At 47.2% G+C, this 19,548-nt stretch overlaps 1 protein-coding gene across 1 annotated transcript in view; it reads left to right on the top strand.

Moving 5' to 3' along the window:
- BMERB1 (bMERB domain containing 1) overlaps positions 1–19,548 on the top strand; it is a 113,467-nt gene that overhangs the window by 55,756 nt on the left and 38,163 nt on the right. The window contains exon 2 of the mRNA XM_026003157.2: positions 7,712–7,835. Coding sequence (XP_025858942.1) covers positions 7,712–7,835 — 124 coding nt within the window. The remainder of the gene's footprint in view (positions 1–7,711; positions 7,836–19,548) is intronic.

Raw genomic sequence — 19,548 nt, 5'->3', positions numbered from 1 at the left:
GCCGATACTGTGTGATGCAAAGCTGTGATGAGTTCCAAGCAGTGATTGAGGTTTTGGAAATGCTCTTCTGTAGCCCTTTGATCTACAACATGGGTTCTGAAATCAGAAAGACCCGGGTCTGAGTTCTAGCTCTGACATTCACCGGTTCAGTGATTTTGGCCAATGACTTACGATCTCTCTGAACCTCATCCTATCAGTCTCTAAAGGAAGGGTACTAATGCTAGTGTATCCCTGCTAAGGCACTGGGGTGTGTGGTGACATGCACCACACTCACAGTAAATGCTCCATGAGCTCAAGCTCTGAGGGGGGGCATCTACAAGGTACATGAAAGTTGCAAAGCAGAAACAAGGTGATGGGGGTGGGAGACTGTCTGGGGGACCCCGGGCTTAAATTCCTATTCGGATCCATGGTTGGAAAAGACAGACTAGGGAAGCCTTTTCTGTTCCCCAGCATGGTTTTACCCCTTCCTGCCTATATTTAAATCACAAGCTTGGGGCAGCCCCGGTGGCGCAGGGGTTTAGCGCCGCCTGCAGCCCGGGGTGTGGTCCTGGAGACCTGGGATGGAGTCCCACGTCCGGCTTCCTGCAAGGAGCCCGCTTCTCCCTCTGCCTGTGTCTCTGCCTCTCTCTCTCTGAATAGGTAAATAAATAAATAAATCTTTAAAAAAATAATAAAAAAATAAATCACAAGCTTCTAGGAGATGGCCAACCCTCCCTCATCTACCATCACCACCACCCTATCCCTGGACAGCTTTAAATTTTCCAGGTATATGGTGAAACCTGCAGCAACTTTCCCATCCTGCCCAGGGTTCAGCTCTTGTTAGCTTGTGCTGCAGGGTTCATGAGGCATGCATTTCCCTGGTGTGGCATTTGGGGATAAAAAGATGGATTTAGCTACCTCAACCCCCAGAAGTGACTCAGCTCCCGGGAGCTCAGTGACGATGGCAGTGGCAGTTGGAGCCCTGGGGACTTCCTTGCCTTCAGGCTCTGCTCTCTCTAGACAGCAGCCTTGGAGCCTTGTGGGCACCATCCTCTCTAGCCAGCCAGAAACGTTTGGTCGTCTTTTCCCAGGATTGGTCCTGCTGGTGGACACACTCATTGACAGCCATTGGATGCCTGCCCTGCAGCTGGAAAACGTCCAGAAGGTTTCCATCATGCTAGCTCTGTCTCGCAAGTTCAGACTGAACAGAAGCTGAGCATGTGTGACATTGATTTATTCACGACTTGTACCGGTGCCCCTCACAGTCTGGCCTGAAAGCTTTCTACATAGGTTCCCTGGACAGGACTCCCCAGCCCGGTTTTAGCCTACTCTCCTGGGGTAGAATCAGAAAATCTGCCTTTTTCACAAGCTGCCCAGATAATCACCATGCCTGCTCCTCCCCGTTTACCTAGAGCAATAGAATATGCTCCATTTTCTCTCTTGTCAAGATGGTGATGATACTTCTGAAGCTAGGGAGGTAGTTCTGAAATGAGTGTGATTATTTCAACAAGGGCTTTGGAGTAGGACAGATCTGACTTTAAATTTCAGCTCTTTTCTTGAGCTTCATCTTGCTTGTCTATGAAGTGGGGGTGCTAAATAGGGCTGTTTTGAGACTCAAATAAGGTAATTTTATCCTAGCATATGACAAATATTCAATAAATGTTAGCTCTTATTGTTACTGGATAACTCTTCTTTCTTTCTCCTTTCTCTTTCTTTCTTTCTTTCTTTCTTTCTTTCTTTCCTTTCTTTCTTTCTTTTTTATCTTTAAACTGGGGAGATTATAGCATCTACTGTCTAGGGCAGGGGTTGGTAAACTTTTTCTGTAAAGGACCAGACAGTAAGTACTGGAGGTTTTATGGACCATGCGGTCTCTGTTGCTGTTGCAACTACAAAGTTCTGCTGTTGTAACATGGAAGTGGCCACACATAGTATGTAAATAGATGAGCATGGCCAGTGTTTCAATAAACGTTTATTTATACAATCAGGCAGGGGCCAGATCTGATGCTGTGAAGATTAATTGACATGATGCCTATCGTGAGCCTAGCACAGAGCTGGCACAGAGCACTCAGCGCAAGAAGGGATTCTAACCATGCCGCATCCAATTTGAGGCCTAGGCTTTTCTCCTTTCTCCAGGAGATGGAGAGCACCCCTGCAAGACTTTTCAACACAGGGTTCAACCCATTCTCTGCCCCAAGTCAACCCTAAATGCTCATCTTAGCACCTGGAGCCTGGCAGTGCTACCACTTCCATCCTCCCTTGAGGTCGGAGGTAAAATGCCAAACCATAGGAGGTTATTGAGGCCTTGTCCTGTGTTTTGCCCCAGGGGGCCATTTTCAACATCCGTCTGATGGCAATCAGGTTGCCCATCTGAACCACGATGTGAGAAATTAGGATACTTATACCTGCAGGGTGGTTAACCACACTCTTTTCCATCGACAAATGCCTTTAGCCCTTGCCCAGAGGCTATGTAATGTGCCTGAGAGAGACGGAGATTGTGCCCTGGGTTTGCATCCCGTCTCTGCAACATTCTGATTGTGTGATGTTGGCCAAGTCACTTCCTTCTCTAAGCCTCTGATTCCTCAGGTATAAAATAGAGATTAAATGAGATCATATAGGGCAGCTCGGGTGGCTCAGCAGTTTAGCACCGCCTTCAGCCCAGGGCCCGGTCCTAAAGACCTGGGATCAAGTCCCACGTCGGGCTCCCTGCATGGAGCCTGCTTCTCCCTCTGCTTTATGTCTCTGCCTCTCTCTCTGTGTCTCTCATGAGTAAATAAATAAAATCTTTAAAAAAATAAATGAGATCATACAAAACCTCAGTACAGCATAGTGCATGGTAGCTACTGAACCCCATTTTGCAAAGGAAGTAAGAGAAGCTAAGAGGTGAAGGGCTCATTTAAGGTCATGCAGCTGGGATTAGCTTAAGGCCAAAGATCTCTAACTCTGCCTCTCCCCCTGGCTGCTTCCTGGGACCCCAGCTGCTTCCAGCTAGGGCTGCACCCAGTGCAGCAACTGAAGCTTTCCAAGAGGGGACGCTGCCAGCAGGGAGCTTGCAAGCCCATGGCCATTCATCCCTGTGGTGGGTTAAATAGTGTGCTCCCCAAATTCACCTCCACCGGGGCACCTGGGTGGCTCAGAAGTTGAGCCTCTGCCTTCAGCTCAGGGCATGATCCCGGGGTCCTGGGATCGAGTCCCCACATTGGGCTCCCCACAGGGAGCCTTCTTCTCCCTCTGCTTTTGTCTCTGCCTCTCTCTCTGTGTCTCTCATGAGTAAATAAATAAAATCTAAAAAAAAAAAAAAAAAAAAATCACATCCATCCAGAACCTCAGAATGTGACCTTTGAAAATAGGGTTTTTACAGAAAAGGACACACAGAGCCGCAGGGAAGACAGCCCCATGAACACAGAGGCAGAGGTTGGGCAATGCTGCCACAGACCAGGGATTGCCAGGAGCCACCAAGGTCTGGAAGAGGCAAGGAGGGACCCTCCCCAGAGCCTCTGGAGTGAACACAGCCCTGCCGACACCTTGATTTGGAACTTCTGGCCTCTAGAAATGCAAACAAAAGGAAGTCCCGTTGCTTTAAGTCACTGAATCTGTGCTGCTCTGTTCCTGTAGCCCTGGGAAACCAAGACACTGCCCTTGCCTTTATGATGTGCATAGACAGCGAGAGCTGGATGTAAAACATCTGTTTGCACAAAGGGTGATGGTGATGGGGACAAGTGCCCGCCTTTAGGAGGCAGACAAGGGCCTGGCTCCTTCCATAGCCAGTTTCAAGCATTTGTTTCCTTATTTGTTCAACAAGAGAACATCTTGATCCTACTGGTTTATGGTGAGGATTAAAAGAGCTGGCGCGGCAGAGGGGGCTGGTGGTGATGACACAGGGCATCGGAACAAGGCATGGAGGCTGATATGCCTGTTAATTCCATCCTCACAACTGCCCTGGGTGTCCTTACATTACAGACGAGGAAACTGAGTCACGAGATGTTAGCTAACTCTCTGAGGCCGCACAGGTAGTGCGGGGCAGAGCTGGGACTCAGACCCCAGCCATCTGACTCTAGAATGCCCCCAACCCCCATCCCTGGTCACTACAACCCGGCACTGCCCTGTGCCCAGAGTCCACACTCCTCCAATCTGGCCTCAACCTCTAGCCTCATTGGAGGCTGACACACAGTAACGTTCAATTAATATCAATATTTTTATCCTGTCCCTGCCTTCCTCCTCTCTCAAGTCAGGCCTCATTGCTCCAGCCCCAGGAGCCACCTTGATTCTGGCGTCAGGGATCATAGGACCCCAAATCTGATTCCGGGAGCCTTGAGATCATGACTCAGCATGTCACATGGACAGTTCCTAAAATTCCTCCTTAGACATCTGTCTCTCTGCTCAAGTCCCAGTCCTGAGACAGCTCCTCTGATCCCCCTCCTTCTCCCTCCTCTTTCTGACGCTCACCCTCCCACCCCCAGCCCCTCCATCTCCCCTTTCACCCCCATTTTGGCACCAGCTCAGTCTGACAGCAGGATGGTCTTCAGGATTCACGATGCTCGGAGGGCTGCGGGAGGGGATAGTGTGTCCCCGATTTGACATTTCCTCCATCTGCCCACCTCCCCACCACCCATCTAGACAATTGTTCACTGCCCTTCTCCCTGGCTCAGCATCATGCACTGTCCATGCTGGGAAATCTGGGACTTCTTGGAAAGTAAAAGAGGAGATGCTGCTCTGAGGGGCTGAGCAGAGTGGGGACAAGGACTCCAGCGAGCCTACTGCTGCCGGGCCACAGTTTCTTCACCCTGACTCATTTCTTGCCTTTGTCCTCATTTATCTCTTACAAATTGTGAATTATCACAGAGAGCATTAGGGAGACCATTCGTTGGAAGGTGGGAGTCAGCTACAGGTAACAGCCTTCCTCCTGATTCCTCAACACAAATAGGGAGTTCTGGTGGGTGGAGGGGAGGCCTGTGGAACAGACGTGTTAGGGGGCGGGTGATTGACCAATATGGCAGTTCGCCCCAACCTGATATTGAGCGGAGAACCCTGGGTCAGAAGTTTCCCACAGTAACAGAGCAGTCCGGCAGGCTTCTCCGAGTAGGTGATGACGCGAGATCCAAGCAAGCAGGAGTTGACTTCAGGGAAGTCTGCAAATCACAACACCCCAGCCCCTGGGTCCCCTGGATCAGGGATCCAGGTCAGAGTCAGGAGTCCAGGTCATAGGAGGGAGACAGGTAGAGAGAGAGAGCAGCTTTCCAAACCATTGACCTGGAGGTAAGGAAAAAGACAAACGCCAGGCGGTAGAGCCAAGGTGTTGGGTGTAGAAGGAATGGGCAGATAGATGTAGGTTATGTGGAGTTGGCCCAGCAAAGCAACGCTGTCTCCTCCCCTGTATCTTTTTCTCTCCCTGTGAAAGATCTCAGGATCCCACAGCCTTTAAAACCCAGCCTTTTGCTCTGGCAATGCAAAGACTGAGCTCTGAGAATGCTTGTCACGGAGCTGTTTATGGAGGGGAGAATGGGAAACAATCTAAATGTCTGGGGGTTGGTGGAGTGATTCATGGTAAAACCACAAATAGAAGACCACAAACCTTTCCCACTGCTGCTGGGGAAAAACACCCAAGGATGTGCGAAAATGCTCACGATATGTTACGGGAAAAGAACAGGTAATAAAATGTGAGACCCTAACTTTATATCACCCAAACCAGACCTGTATGTTGGTGGAAATATTGATATACATTGGTGTGGGTGTGTATGAACATTTTTAACTACTAACAGTTTAGTATACATTTTTCCAGTTTTTTTTTTAAGGTATGTGTATTTACTCCTTTTTGCGAGTTTGTACCCTTAACAACTCTTGAACGACATCAATTTTACCACCCCCCCATCCCCTGGTAACCATCATTGTACTCTGTTTTCTACAAATTTGACTTTTTAAAATTCCACATGTAAGTGATAATCATACTTGTCTTGTCTTCCATCGTATATATACCACATCTTTTTTTATCTGTTCATCCACTGATGGGCATTTAGGTGATCTCATATCTTTGCTATAGGGAAATGCATGTGTATTTATAATCTTATGCATAGAAAACATATAAAAACCCCACATGTATTACCCCAAATATGCACACCACATATATAATATATATAATCGTATAAATTACTATGTATATACAGAAGAATGTACACCAGAATGTTAATGGCACTACGTGTGCTAATACATATATGTACAAATATATTATACATGCATATTGTCATAAACTGAGTCTTTACGTCCCCCTGAATTCATATACTAAAGCCCTAACCCCCAGGGTGGCTAATTCGTAGAGAAGGCCTTTGAGGAACTGACTGTGGTTAAATTAAGTCATCAGGATGGGGCCCTGATCTGATAGGATTAGTGTCATTGTAAGAAGAGACACCAGAGCGCTCTCTGCGTGTGTGCAAAGAAAAGGCTGTGTGAGCCCATTGAGACAAGGTGGCCATCTAACAAGCCTGGAAGAGAGCTCTCACTAGAAACTGACCCTGCCAGACCTTGACCTGGGATTTCTAGCCTCCAGCACTGTGAGAAAATAAATATCTGATGCCTAAGCCGCAGCCTCGGGTATTTTTTTTTTAAGATTTTATTTATTTATTCATGAGAGACACAGAGAGAGAGAGGTAGAGACCTAGGTAGAGGGAGAAGCAGGCTCCCTAAGAGGAACCAGATGTAGGACTCGATCTCAGGACCCCAAGATCACGAGCTGAGCCAAAGGCAGACGCTCAACCACTGAGCCACCCAGGTGCCCCTCAGGTATTTTTTATGTTAACTCAAGTGAGTGAATACACATGCACACATAGATGGATATATGCATATATATTTAGTGTCTTTCCATATATATGGTAATACATATAAGATGTTAAAAAGATTTTATTTATGTATTTGAGAAAGAGAGTGAGAGCAAGAATACGAGCAGGAAGGGCAGAAAGAGAAGCAGACTCCCCGCTGAGCAGGGAGCCCGACACGAAACTCGATTCCAGGACCCCAAGATCATGACCTGAGCCGAAGGCAGACGCTTACCTGACTGAGCCACTCAGGTGCCCCTACACAGAATTTTTTTAATATATGGATTTTTATATATTGCCATATTTTTAATTCTAACTATAAATATGAGATGGAAAGAATGTCCACCAAAAAATGTGGATAGTGGTTCTCCGGGCAGTGGGGTTATGGATGACTTTTTTACTTTAATTTTTTTTTTTTTTTTTTGCCAACCTGTATTACCTGAATTTTCTACAACAAACTTGTATTACTTTCATTACTTAGTGTTCCTAATAAGGTAATAATTAATAGTATGACTGTAAAAGAATGATTATAAAATTATTTTCTGCATAAAGTTGGCCTTGGTCTTGAGGCTGGGACAAGGACAAAGGGCTGTGATCAGGGGGAGCAGAAGCTCAGGAGCTGGGGACCTGGCAGGGACTGTCAGAGCCATGTATATAACTTTGCACGGGTTTGGTGAGCCCTCCTGAGCCTCCTCCTTGCCACCAGAACAAGATTCCCATGGAAAATGGGGTTTTCCAGGTTTCCAAAGGGCTGGCTCATAAATACATGCATGCATCTCAGGGTGCCATCCGTGTGCCCTCTCGGGGTGCCATGGGCACTGGGGCAGGGCAGCCCCCTGGAACCAGCCCAAGGACTGTCCTAAGGGAGTTCTTGAAAAACTGGGGTGGCCTTGGGGTCTTGACGCCTACGTGTCATGTCTCCTGCACAGATCAGCTGGACATCATCTCCATGGCAGAGACAACCATGATGCCCGAGGAGATCGAGCTGGAGATGGCGAAAATTCAGCGCCTCCGAGAAGTGTTGGTCCGACGGGAGTCTGAGCTCAGGTTTATGTGAGTGCTTCAGGGACGTGGCCGAGGAAAGGAAGGGACGGGGAGGGGAGGGCACCCAGACAACCTAGCATTTACTATTCGTGACTGTGGGCCAGGCACTGGGGTAAAGGCATTGCGTACATTGAAAAAAAAATCTTGTTTGGTTCTCACTACTGCCTAGAGGGGTGGGTATCAGAGTCTCCTGTTCTATTAGTTATTTATTTAGCGAAGATTTATTTGAGAGAGAGTGAGCACAGTGGGGAGGAGCAGAGGGAGAAGGAGAGAGAGTCTTAAGCAGGCTTGGCGCTAAGCACAGAACCTGACCTGGGGCTCGATCTCACAACTGCGAGATCGTCACCTGGGCTGAAACCAAGAGTTGGATGCTCAATTGACTGCACCCCCCAGGTGCCCCCATGGAGTCTTCCATTTTAAACAAGATCTTGAAGTTGGGATTGAACTCAAGCCAGGCTGACTCAAAGACCAAAAGAGTCCAAGCTCTTTCTATGTTTCCTTCTGAGAAGAGAAAAGGGACAAGAGAGGGTGGGCGGTGGTGGGGGAGGGTTGGTGGTGGTAGAGATGGGGACCCAGAGGTGATACCTCTGCCCGTGTTGGTAGGTGCATGCCCTCTGGGTTCAGATAGTTCTGAGATCCAAAATAGCTGGGAGAGTTTGGGGCAGGTTCTCTCAGCACTTCATTTCCCTGATTTGGGAAATGGGGGAAAATGATAATACCTCTCCCCTTGGGTCACTGGCAACCTCAGAGTCACATGATTTGACCCAACCTCCATTGGAAGAAGCAGCAACATCACACCTTCTGGGCGTGCCCTGGAAAGTGCACATGCCGCCTGTACCCTTTTACTGATTTCACTTAGGCCCGTTATGGGATTATTCCATTTTGCAGATGAGAAAGACTGAGGCTCAGGGAAGTTACCCTGCTCAGGGCCTCCCAGCTAATAAATAGAACAATTAGGCTTCAGGTCCTGCTCTTCTTGCTTTCAAAACCCGTATTCTCCTTGTGTGGCCTTCTCTCACCCCATGAGGTGGCCCACTGGATTTAAGTGCTGCCATTTATTTGGTTCTCTGTGTAGGCCAGACCCTGTGCTAAATGCTTCACAGGCACGGTCCCTTAGAAGAAAGCTCTAAAGCACCCCACTCTATGAATGAGAAACATCTTCCCTCTAACCTGGGAATAAGCTAAATCCCTCCATACGTGAGTGTCCAGAAACAATTCTTTCCTCTTCATGGGTTTTGCTTTTGGTTTCGGTTTTGGTTTATCAAAAGGACTTGAGGAAGGATCGATTGTGGAGGAGAAGTATGACCAACTGTTCTAGTAAGTCAGGTGATTCCGGGGTAGTGGAAAGGGAGGTGGGAGGGGGGTTGGGGTGACTGGGTGACGGGCACTGAGGGGGGCACTTGATGGGATGAGCACTGGGTGTTATGCTATATGTTGGCAAATTAAACTCCAATAAAAAGAAAAAAAAAGGTGATTCCAACCACGGAGATATAACTAGGACAGGAGAGGACTTTGAGGTGCCTGTGGGTGATCCAAGTACAGATGAGTGGCAAGAAGTTCTGTGTCTTTGTCTGATGTGCACAAGAGACCACTGGACTTGACACAGATTCTCAGGGCTCGCCCTCAGAGCGGCAACTCCTGAATTCAAGTAATGGCTATGGTCCCCCTGTGTTAAACGAGTAGACAAACAGCAAGGATCAAGCATGGGATTGGCGAATGCTGCAGTCTCCATGCAGCTCCTCCTTGTGGATGGACTCAGGGCAAAGGGAAAAGCCAGAGAGTCTGGAATAGTTGAGGGTTCCCTGGCAACAAGAGGGTTTGGGATGATCACAGTCTATAAATAATACAGGTGTGCCTTAGACATATTGTGGGTTCAGTTCCGGACCACTGCAGTAAAGCAAAACTTGCTATAAACTGAGTAAGATTAATTTTTTAGCTTCCCAGTGCATATAAAAGTTATGTTTACACTGTACTATTGCCTACTAAATGAGCAATAGTGTTGTCTTTAAAAAAAATGCAAAAAAATAAAACAATGCACATACCTTAATTAAAACAAGATTTTATTGCTAAAAAAAATGCAGACTGCTAGCTGTCATCTTGGCATTCAGCAAATCATAATCCTTTGGCTGGTGAGGGTCTTGCCTCGATGTTGACAGGTGTGGACTGATCAGGCTGGTGGGTGCCGAAGGTGGGGGTGGCTGTGGCAACTTCTTAAGATGAAACAACAATGAAATCTGTCACATGTATGGATTGTTCTTTTCATGCAGGGTTTCTCTGTAGTATGTGATGCTCCCTCGATCTCATTTCACCCAGAGTAGAATGTCCTTCCAAACTGGAGTCAATCCTCCAAACCACATCGCTGCTGCTTTATCCACTAAGTTTATGTCATATTCTCGATCATTTGTTGTCATTTCAACAGTCTGCACGGCATCTTCACCAGGAGTAGTTTCCATCTCAAGAGACCACTTTCTTTGCTCGTCCATGAGAAGCAGGTCCTATCTGTTAAAGTTCTATCAAGAGGTGGTAGCAATTTAGTTCCATCTCCAAGCTCCACTTCTAATTCCAATTCCCTTGCTACTCCCACCACATCTGTACCAACTTCCCCCACTGGAGTCTTGAACCTTCAATCTGTAAAAACAATGCAATATTCGGTGGCTCAGCGCTTGAGCGTCTGCCTTCAGCTCAGGTCCAGGGATCGAATCCCGCGTCAGGTTCCCCTGCAGGGAGCCTGCTTCTCCATCTACCTATGTCTCTGCCTCTCTGTGTGTGTTTCATGAGTAAATAAATAAAATTATTTTTAAAAAGTGCAATATCAAAAAATAAATAAAAATAAATAAAAAATAAAATGTGCAGTATCTGTGAAGCATAATAAAGTGAAGCACAGTAAAATCAGGTGTGCCTGTACATACTTTGTGCATGCAAATCAAGTCTTTGTTCCTCCATTCTATCTTTAATCCCAATTCATAAAAATGACCTGTGTTAATAGTAATGGCTTTTATTAATTCTGGTGGATAGTTTTCTGACTACTCCTCTATTACTTAACTTAGAACCTTTAGTTGGGGCGCCTGGATGGCTCAGTCAGTTGGGTGTCCTACTCTTGATTTCAGCTCGGGTCATGATCTCAGGGTCGCAAGATCGAGCCCTGTGTTAGGCTCTGTGCTCAGTGTGGAGCTTGCTTGAGAGTCTCCCCCTCTCTCTCTGCCCCTCCCCCTGCTCCTGCTCTCTCTCTTTCTCTCAAATAAATAAATAAAATCTTAAAAAAAACAATTTTCTGTCTTCTCCTCAGCTCCCCCCCGCCCCGTGTGTGCTATCTAAAAAATAAATAAATAAATAAAAATAAAAGAAAGAAGACAGAGAACATACAGGTTCTGCTGTAAAGTAGTGAAGAGCTCACTTCAGCCTGCAATGGTCAAGAGGGAGCAAAGATTGCTTTTGTTGCTAGAGGAACAATGGCTGTCACTTTGCATTTACTGACCTTTGCATCGAGTGTGCACACACTCATTAGCCCAGCCTCTGGCACATGCCTGGCACACAGTGAGGGCACATGACAAAAATACTTGGCATTTAAGCTCCAGCTCTGAGCCAAGTGCTGCACTAAACTCTTGACCTGCAACCTCGATAAATTGTTCCATCATGCTCACTTAGGGACAAATGTCGACCATAGATACTTGAAAGCAGCTATGCTCTCCAGGGGACTGTCAATACATCAGTAGATACTTGAATAAATCAAATTATTCAAAGGATACAGAAAGATGTCAGTGTAGTCAGGATATAAGAGAGGCTCAATGACATTCTCCAGGGGAGGGGCCAACTTCCAGGCCCCCTGGAGTGGGGAGACTTGCTAGGAGCTTGCAAACAATAGTGGGTGATACTGACAGCTCCCCCATCCCTCTACCCAGCCTGGTATTGTACCTGATGGTGCATCTACCTTGTCAATCTCAGAGGTACACAGTGGACCCCGGATGGACAGGATAGAGATCATTGCCCACTCACTCAGACCCAAACAAACGCCTCCTCCGTCATCCTTGGCCTTGCAGGCTAGCAGTCCATGGGTGGGCCATTCTTGAATTCAGTACCCTGGCTATTTCTCAGAGCCAGGCCCTCACACAGCTATAGGGGCCCTGTTCTTGCATCCCTTTTAGAGAAGAGAAAATTGGAGGTTAAAAATTTTGTCCATGGTTGCATTAACTAATAAAAAGCCAAGCTAGGATGCAGGGAGTCCAGAGTATTGATTCAGTGAGTGAATGAAGGAAGGAAGGAGGGAGGGAGGGAATGAAGGAAGAAAATTCTTTAAAGAGTATACACCATGAGGGTAGGAATCTTATTCATCTTTCTCACTGTTCTATCTTTCCAGCATTTTGAACTGGGCACTTATTAGGCCAATTATTATTTGTTGAACATGCAATAAATTATTCTTTCACATTCCGTCCTTACTGAGCAACTTCCCTTCACACACACCACACACACACACACACACACACACACACACACACACACACACATGAGGGCTCTGGGCACAGGGTAAGAGGGGAAATAGAATTTCAGACCATACTAAGCATTTTCAGGCTCAGGTGGAGAAGTGCTGAGTGACAGGAATGTGACAGCTGTTGACTGAGACAGTCCCAATGATTGTAGCTGTAATAACCAAGACCAGGTTGGTTTTGTCACACCTGCTCTGAAGTAATCAGGTTCATACCCATCAGCTCCTGTGGAGACTATGTGAGTCAGACCACATTTCATGGTTGCGGGTGTCTTCTCACTCTTACTGTCTCCTGCTATATTGATTCATTAGAGAATGGGTCCAACGGCTGCTGCTCCTAACACTCCCAAAGTTTAACATTTTTTCTTTCATGGATTTCTATGTTCTTTGCTATGTTCTTTGAACCTTGCTGGTTCAACCTCTCCTCTTGCCAGGATGGTGAGGAAATAGAAGAAGGAGATTTACCCAATCCCCAGGGAACTAGAATGAATTGATGAGAAGTGAACTCAGGGATCATCCTGGCTCTCCCACATCCTAGGTGTGTGACCTTGGGCTCAGGACAGAGTATAGAAAAACTGCTGTGTACTCTTCATTCCCCCTGTCTTTGCCCAGCACTTCTGGAATGAAAGACAAACTCCCGGTTGGATGCCTGCAGTCCCACAATCTCACCATCCCACATTGGGTTTTGTCTTGTTCCACCATCTTGAATTAAGTGTGGTAGAAATGGAAAGGATTTTACTGAGGGCGGCTCAGGCTCAGTGAACAGGACTGAGTCAGGACTTCTCCATACTCTTGCCCTGGAGACAAGTGATTTATTTGGAACCTAAAATGATGAGCTCTCACTTGGGCGGCCAGGTGTGCAAGTCAACCCGCCAGGAAGTCATAGTAGTGCTCTACGGGGGTTCTCAGGGAGCTCAGCAGTCAACTTTCAATGAGCCCTGAACACATGTTATCACATCATCTATGGAAAGTACCTACTAATGGAAGGATGAATCAGGGCAGCCTTCCCAATGCCTTGGTGAAGGTTCCCAAGGTCAGGTTCGGGGAAGGGCTATGAATGACCCTGGTGGGCATGGCGTTGTCACCTTCTCTGTGTCCCTTAGCTTGTACTCTGGTTTATAGGCAGCTAAGCGGCAGCTGGAGATCTCCCTCATGAAGTTTGATGATTTTACGAGCTTCATCTGAATGAGTCAGTGAAAGCCCTCAGTATCACAAAAATGCCTCTGTAATAGGTGCCAAATGTCCAGGCCATAGAGCTTGAAGCCTACTTTGTGGGCTCCTTGATCTCTATGCCACCCAGCTCCCGTCCGTCCGCTGCTGCCCCACGTCCATGCCACTCCCTAGCCTGTCCTACGGAGGCTGTCACCAACATCACACTCATTTTCTCACCTTTAACTCCGGGCACTGAGTCACACCAACAGCTTCCCATGACTCCGCAGCCCGAGCCAGCCCAGCTCTCCCGCATCCCTGGACCATCCCAGTCCTGCTGTTTAACTGGCTTTCAGATAATTAAGAATCTTCTGCCTCTGAGCAGGGGCAGGGGGTGGTTATCTTCATTTCACACCCGCTTGGTGGATTTTCATAAAAGGACAGTGTGCTCTGTCACTCAGCTTGCCCTGGGTGGTGGCGGCTTTAAGCAAGGACACTGAGAACCGCAGCGGGCAGGGGAGGCAGGCCAGGGAAGGGAGGATCTCAGGAGCTCGGTGCTCACAGTCCGCTGTTTCCAGAGCCTGGGCTTGGACCCCTGTGACCTCATTTTATTTATTTATTTATATTAAGATTGTATTTTTTTATTTGAGACTTAGAGAGCAAGAGACCCAGAGAGATAGAGCAGGAGCGGGGTGAAGGACAGAGGGGGAGTGAGGGAGAAGCAGGCTCCCCGCTGAGCAGGGAGCCTGACCAGGGACTTGATCCCAGGACCGCAGGATCATGACCTGAGCCGAAGGCAGATGCTCAACCGACTGAGCCACCCGGAGCGCCCCAGTTGCTTCATTTCATTAAGAAGTACTCGGTGCGGTGAAGAGGTCAGGCCCTAGGATCCGGCGGAGATTCGGGTTGGGGAGGTGGAAAGTGCGTAAGTTGTAAATAGCAGTTTTTCAATACTTGCAATGCTGAGCAGTGTTCTAAATATTTTACATGCGTTGATTCATTTCATCCTCACCACAACTATAGAGATAGGTAATACCCACCCCACCCCGCTATTTCCCACCCTCCCTGCCAGGAGGAAACTCATGCACAGAGAGGTCAAGTAACTTGCCTGGGGTTGCACAGTGTCCATTAAATAGCAGATAATGACATATCCCAAGCATTCTGGGTCCAGCATCCATCCCAACCATCATGCCCGGGGTGGGGTGGGGGGTCTCTCAACTGGCTTAGAATCTCACTTTTTACTTGTTACCAACTATCTGGCCTGGAGCAGATTTTTAGCCGTGTTCTAGCTTCAGTTTCTCCCTCTGTCCAGTGGGGCATCGATGCTTCCCTGGCAGCAAGACGGCAAGAAAAGAGAGGACGTGTGGGAAAGTAGGTGCCTGGCTCTTCCTAGGAAATAAGCAGATCCAAATTCCCCTCCTCCCTTTCACTGTTAACACTGAGCTTTGAGGGATCGTAGGGGATTGGGGCTGCTTAGTCATCCCCGGGGAATACCCAAAAACACATTTGTCTCCCCCAGAAGCTGGGGAGTGGCTCTCCACCAGTAAGACCAACTCTGCTCCGGGGCCTTAACTTTATTGTTACTAGTGTTATTTTTAAAAATGTTTTATACACCTGCATTTTTTTTCGTCTTTAATGAGCTGATGTTCTCAAGTCTTGTTAGGAAAAGCTTCAAGCCAAGAGCAAATTGAAGCATGTGCATTTATATAACTTGACACATCTTAGCCACCTTCAGGGGTTCTGCATCATGCTGGTTGCGCTCTGGGTTTTAAATAGCATCCCCTAAGAACAGGTCACTGTTCCCAGAGCCACTGTACACAACAGGTGGGGAGCAATGCCTTTCGATGCAGAAGATCTGAAAAGCAACTTGTTTTGGACAAAATGTACAGGAATGTGAGGAGTTGGGGTGGGGGAGGGAGGAGAGAGGATGGAGGACATTGCAGGTTGGACCTCTGAGTGCAAGGATCCTCCTGAATTTCTAAGCATGCTGGGAGGTAGGGATGAGGGTGGGAATCTGGGCTGATCAAACGGAGAAAGACATGTCCCCCACCTGACACGCTTCTGTTCCAAGTTGCCTTTTACAGTCAGACGACACTTCAGAAAAGGAAATTCTTCTCTCTTGGAACTCGGACTGCCTTACCAGGACTTCATTCTCTTACATCCAAGGATCTCCTCTGAGTCTCCTGTTTGCTGGGATACTCTCACAGAGAGAGGCAGAGACACAGGCAGAGGGAGAAGCAGGCTCCATGCAGGGAGCCCGCTGTGGGACTCGACCCTGGGACCACTAGATCATACCCTGAGCCAAAGGCAGATGCTCGACTGCTGAGCCACCCAGGCGTCCCACCATCCTAGGCTCTTGTGACAGTTAATTTTATGTGGCAATTTGACTGGGCCATAGGGTGGCCAGATAGTTGGTCATACATTATTCTGGGGGAGTCTGTGAGGGTGTTTCTGGGTGAGATGAACATTCAGATCAATAGACCAAGTAAATCAGATTGCTTTTCCCAAGGTGGGTGGGCCCCATGTGATCCATTGGAGGCCTGAATAGAACAAAAAGGCTGAAAAAGAGGGAACTCTGTCTGCTTTGCTGATGAGCTGGGATATTGATCTTTTCCTCCTGTGGACTTGAACTGAAAAATCAACACTTCTTGGGGTCTGAGCCTGCCAGCTTTGGGACTGGAGCTATACCATCGGCTTTTCTGCTTCTCCAGCTTGCCAATGACAGATCTTGGGACTTCTCAGCCTCCATAATCATGTGAACCACTTCCTTATAATTAGTTAGTAGATCAATCAATCAATCAATTGATCAAATCTCCTATTGTTTCTGTTCCATAGGAGAATCCTGACTAATCAACCCTGTTTATTCTCAGAAACTTCCATCTGGATGCTTTATCTGGCTAGCAAAGACCTAGGAAGTTGAAGACTGATTAAGATAAAAGGATATTGGTTCTAGCACTTTGTGAAACAGTCGGCATCACCTAGTAAAGATGAGCATGTACTTATCCTATAGCCAGCAGCTTCTGTCCTGGGTAATACCCTAGGGCTGCTCTGTACAACTGGGTAGGCACTAGCTTCACATAGCCATTTCACTTCAAATTCATTGAAATAAAATAGAGGGACACCTGGGTGACTCAGTGGCGAAGTGTCTGCCTTTGGTTCAGGTCGTGATCCTGGGGTCCTGGGTCAAGTCCCACATCAGGCTCCGCACAGGGAGCCTGCTTCTCCCTCTGCCTGTGTCTCTGCCTCTTCTCTGTGTCTCTCATGAATAAATAAATAAAATCTTAAAAAAAAGAAATGAAAAAAATACAGTCCTTCAGTAGCTACTACACTTCAAGAGCTTCTTAATCAATTGTGCCTAATGGCTGTCCTGCTGGAAGGCATACACATTTTTGTAGAACATTTCCATCATCACAGCAGTGCCCTAAAGAAATGCTCACACATGAGTGCCAGGTGGCATATCCCAGGATATTCTTATCAGCCTTGTTTGTAAGAGCAAAAAACTGGAAACAGCTCAAATGTTTATAGGCAGTAGAAAAGGACAAATGAATTGTGGCCTAGTCACTCTGTGGAATACTATATAGCAGTGAAAATGGATGCTCTACAGGCATTAACCCAGATGCATCTCAAAAATAAGACTTTCAGTCAAGATGATGTAAAGATCAAAATGTCTAAAACCAAAAAATGTGCAGGTATTCATATAAAGATTTAAATTATAAATAAATTTATAAGATATAAATTATAGAAAGAAAAAGCATTACAAGAAGCTCAGCCTAGTGATTACCTCTGAGGGAATGAGGGAAACTCAAAGGAACAGGGCACAATGGGGCTTCTAAGGGTCCTATACAGGTTATGACTTAGGCAAGATGATGTGGACATAACTATTTATTACTCCACAAAAGGCATATATTTATTTTATGCCTACTTTTGTATATAGTTCACAAACACACACATGCACATTTTTTTCCAATTTTTTTGTGGCAAAATATACATAAGATCAAACATCAAATTTACCATTGTGATCATTTGTGAGTGTAGAGTTCAGTGGTATTAAGAATATTTACACTGTTGTGCAACCATTACCTCTGTCCATCTCCAGAACTTTCCAACTCGCAAAACTGTAATCCTATATCCATCAAACAACAACTCACCATTTGCCCCCCAGCCCCTGGCAACCACAGTTGGCCTTCTGCCCCTGAGATTTTGACTACTCTAATTTCCTTACATAAATGGAATCATACAGTGTTTGTCTTTTTGGACACACATGCACCTTTTACTTTTACTTTTGCTTTTTTTTTTTTTTTAAGAGAGGGAGAGAGTGCATGAGTGTCAATGGGAGAGGGGAAGGGCAGAGGGAGAAGGAGAGAGAGAATCTTAAGCAGGCTCCAAACCCAGTGCAGAGCCCAATGCTGGGCTCAATCTCATGACCCTGAGATCATGACCTGAGCCAAAATCAAGAGACAGACACTCAACTGACTGAGCCACCCAGGTGCCCCACAAGCACCTTTTTAAAGGAAAAATGCTAGGAAAGGGAAGGAAGTTTATGATCTTTGATATCTTCACATCCATGTCGCAGGTACATCAAACCCAGTATGTCCAAGTCCAAACTCATGACCCCCATGCCATTCCACAGCCCTGTCCCCACCAAATGTAGCTCTGCAAATGGCCCAGCACCATCATCTACTCACGGAAATACCAAAATCTGAAGTCAGACACCATTCTTGATTCCTTCCAATTTGCCACCTTGCATAGTTAATGCACCCCCAAATTGAGTCAATTTTACCTCCTAAAGTAGTTTTAAAAACTGTCCACTTTCCTCCCCTGCCACAGTCGTCACCCAAGTGTGCATTCCCATCTCAGTCTTGGATCTCAAGAGCATCCCAGCTTTCCACCCTGCTGCTGCCCTCCACGCCAGGGTACCACAGCCAGAGGAAGCTTCTTGAAATGCAAATCAGGCCACGGTCCCAGTGTTAAACACCCTCCATAATTTGTTACTGTGACCAAGCCTAGATCTGGTTCCACTGGGTCTGTTCCTGTCTCTTCTGCCCTTTGTTCTTCATCTTTCCTCCACCCTCAGCCCTCACCACTGATCAGCATCCCATGGGCACCCTTCAGTTCCCCCACATATACTCCAGGCCCTGTCCTGCCACGGGGCCATTTCCAATGCTGTTTCCTCTGCCTGGACTCCTGCTCCTGCCACCCTCTATGCCTGGTTATCTCTCTCTCTCCCTCCAGGGCTCAGATCCAGGTTTGCATCTGAGGGGAAGCTTTCCCAGCATTTCCCAGACTGTGTCCAGTCTTATCCCCATAACCGCGATCCTTTCCTTAGATTCCCTCCATTTATAAACACATGCATTGGTGTGAGTATGTGTTCAGTATCCTTCTCCAACCTGACACTGGCCTTGATGGAAGCAGAGGCTGAGCTGTTTGCACCCCTAGCAGTATTGGCGGCACCCAATGAGTGCCCAAACTCAGAGCAGGTGCACAGTGAATACCTACCATACAGATGAGCAAGAGTATTCATCTTCCCACTTGTCCCCACACCCGACCCGTTGCAAGGGCTCCCCTGGGGCTGGCAAATCCAGGCAGGGAGAGCTTCCTGGCCCTCTGAAGGGTTATCTGGATCCAGTTCGTAGCCTTCCTGCAGAATGACAGTGTGATGCAGTAGCTTGCAGTGTAGATGCTTTGCTATGTGCATGAGTTTCTCGTGGCTGCTGTAACAATCTACCACAGAGTCGGTGTCTTTTTTTTTTTTTTAAGATCTTATTCATTTATTCGGCAGAGAGAGGGAAGGTGCACAAGCAGGGAGAGAGGCAGAGGGAGAACCAGGGAGCCACCACCGAGCAGGGAGCCCCACATGGGGCTTGATCCCAGGACCCTGGGATCATGACCTGAGCCAAAGGCAGATGCTTAACCCACGGAGCCACCCAGATGCCCAGAGCTGGTGTCTTAAAATAACACACACTTATGCTCTAACAGTTCTGGAGGCCAGCGGTCTGAAATCAGTTTCACTGGGCTCAAGTCAAGCATCAGCGGGATCATGCTCCTTCTGGAGGCCACAGGGGACGATCTTTTTCCTTGTGTTTTCCAGTTTCT

Source organism: Vulpes vulpes, chromosome 3, assembly GCF_048418805.1.
Source record: "Vulpes vulpes isolate BD-2025 chromosome 3, VulVul3, whole genome shotgun sequence".
NCBI lineage: Eukaryota > Metazoa > Chordata > Mammalia > Carnivora > Canidae > Vulpes > Vulpes vulpes.
Note: the sequence above shows the minus strand (reverse complement) of the source record. Positions and strands in the feature narration are given on the sequence as shown.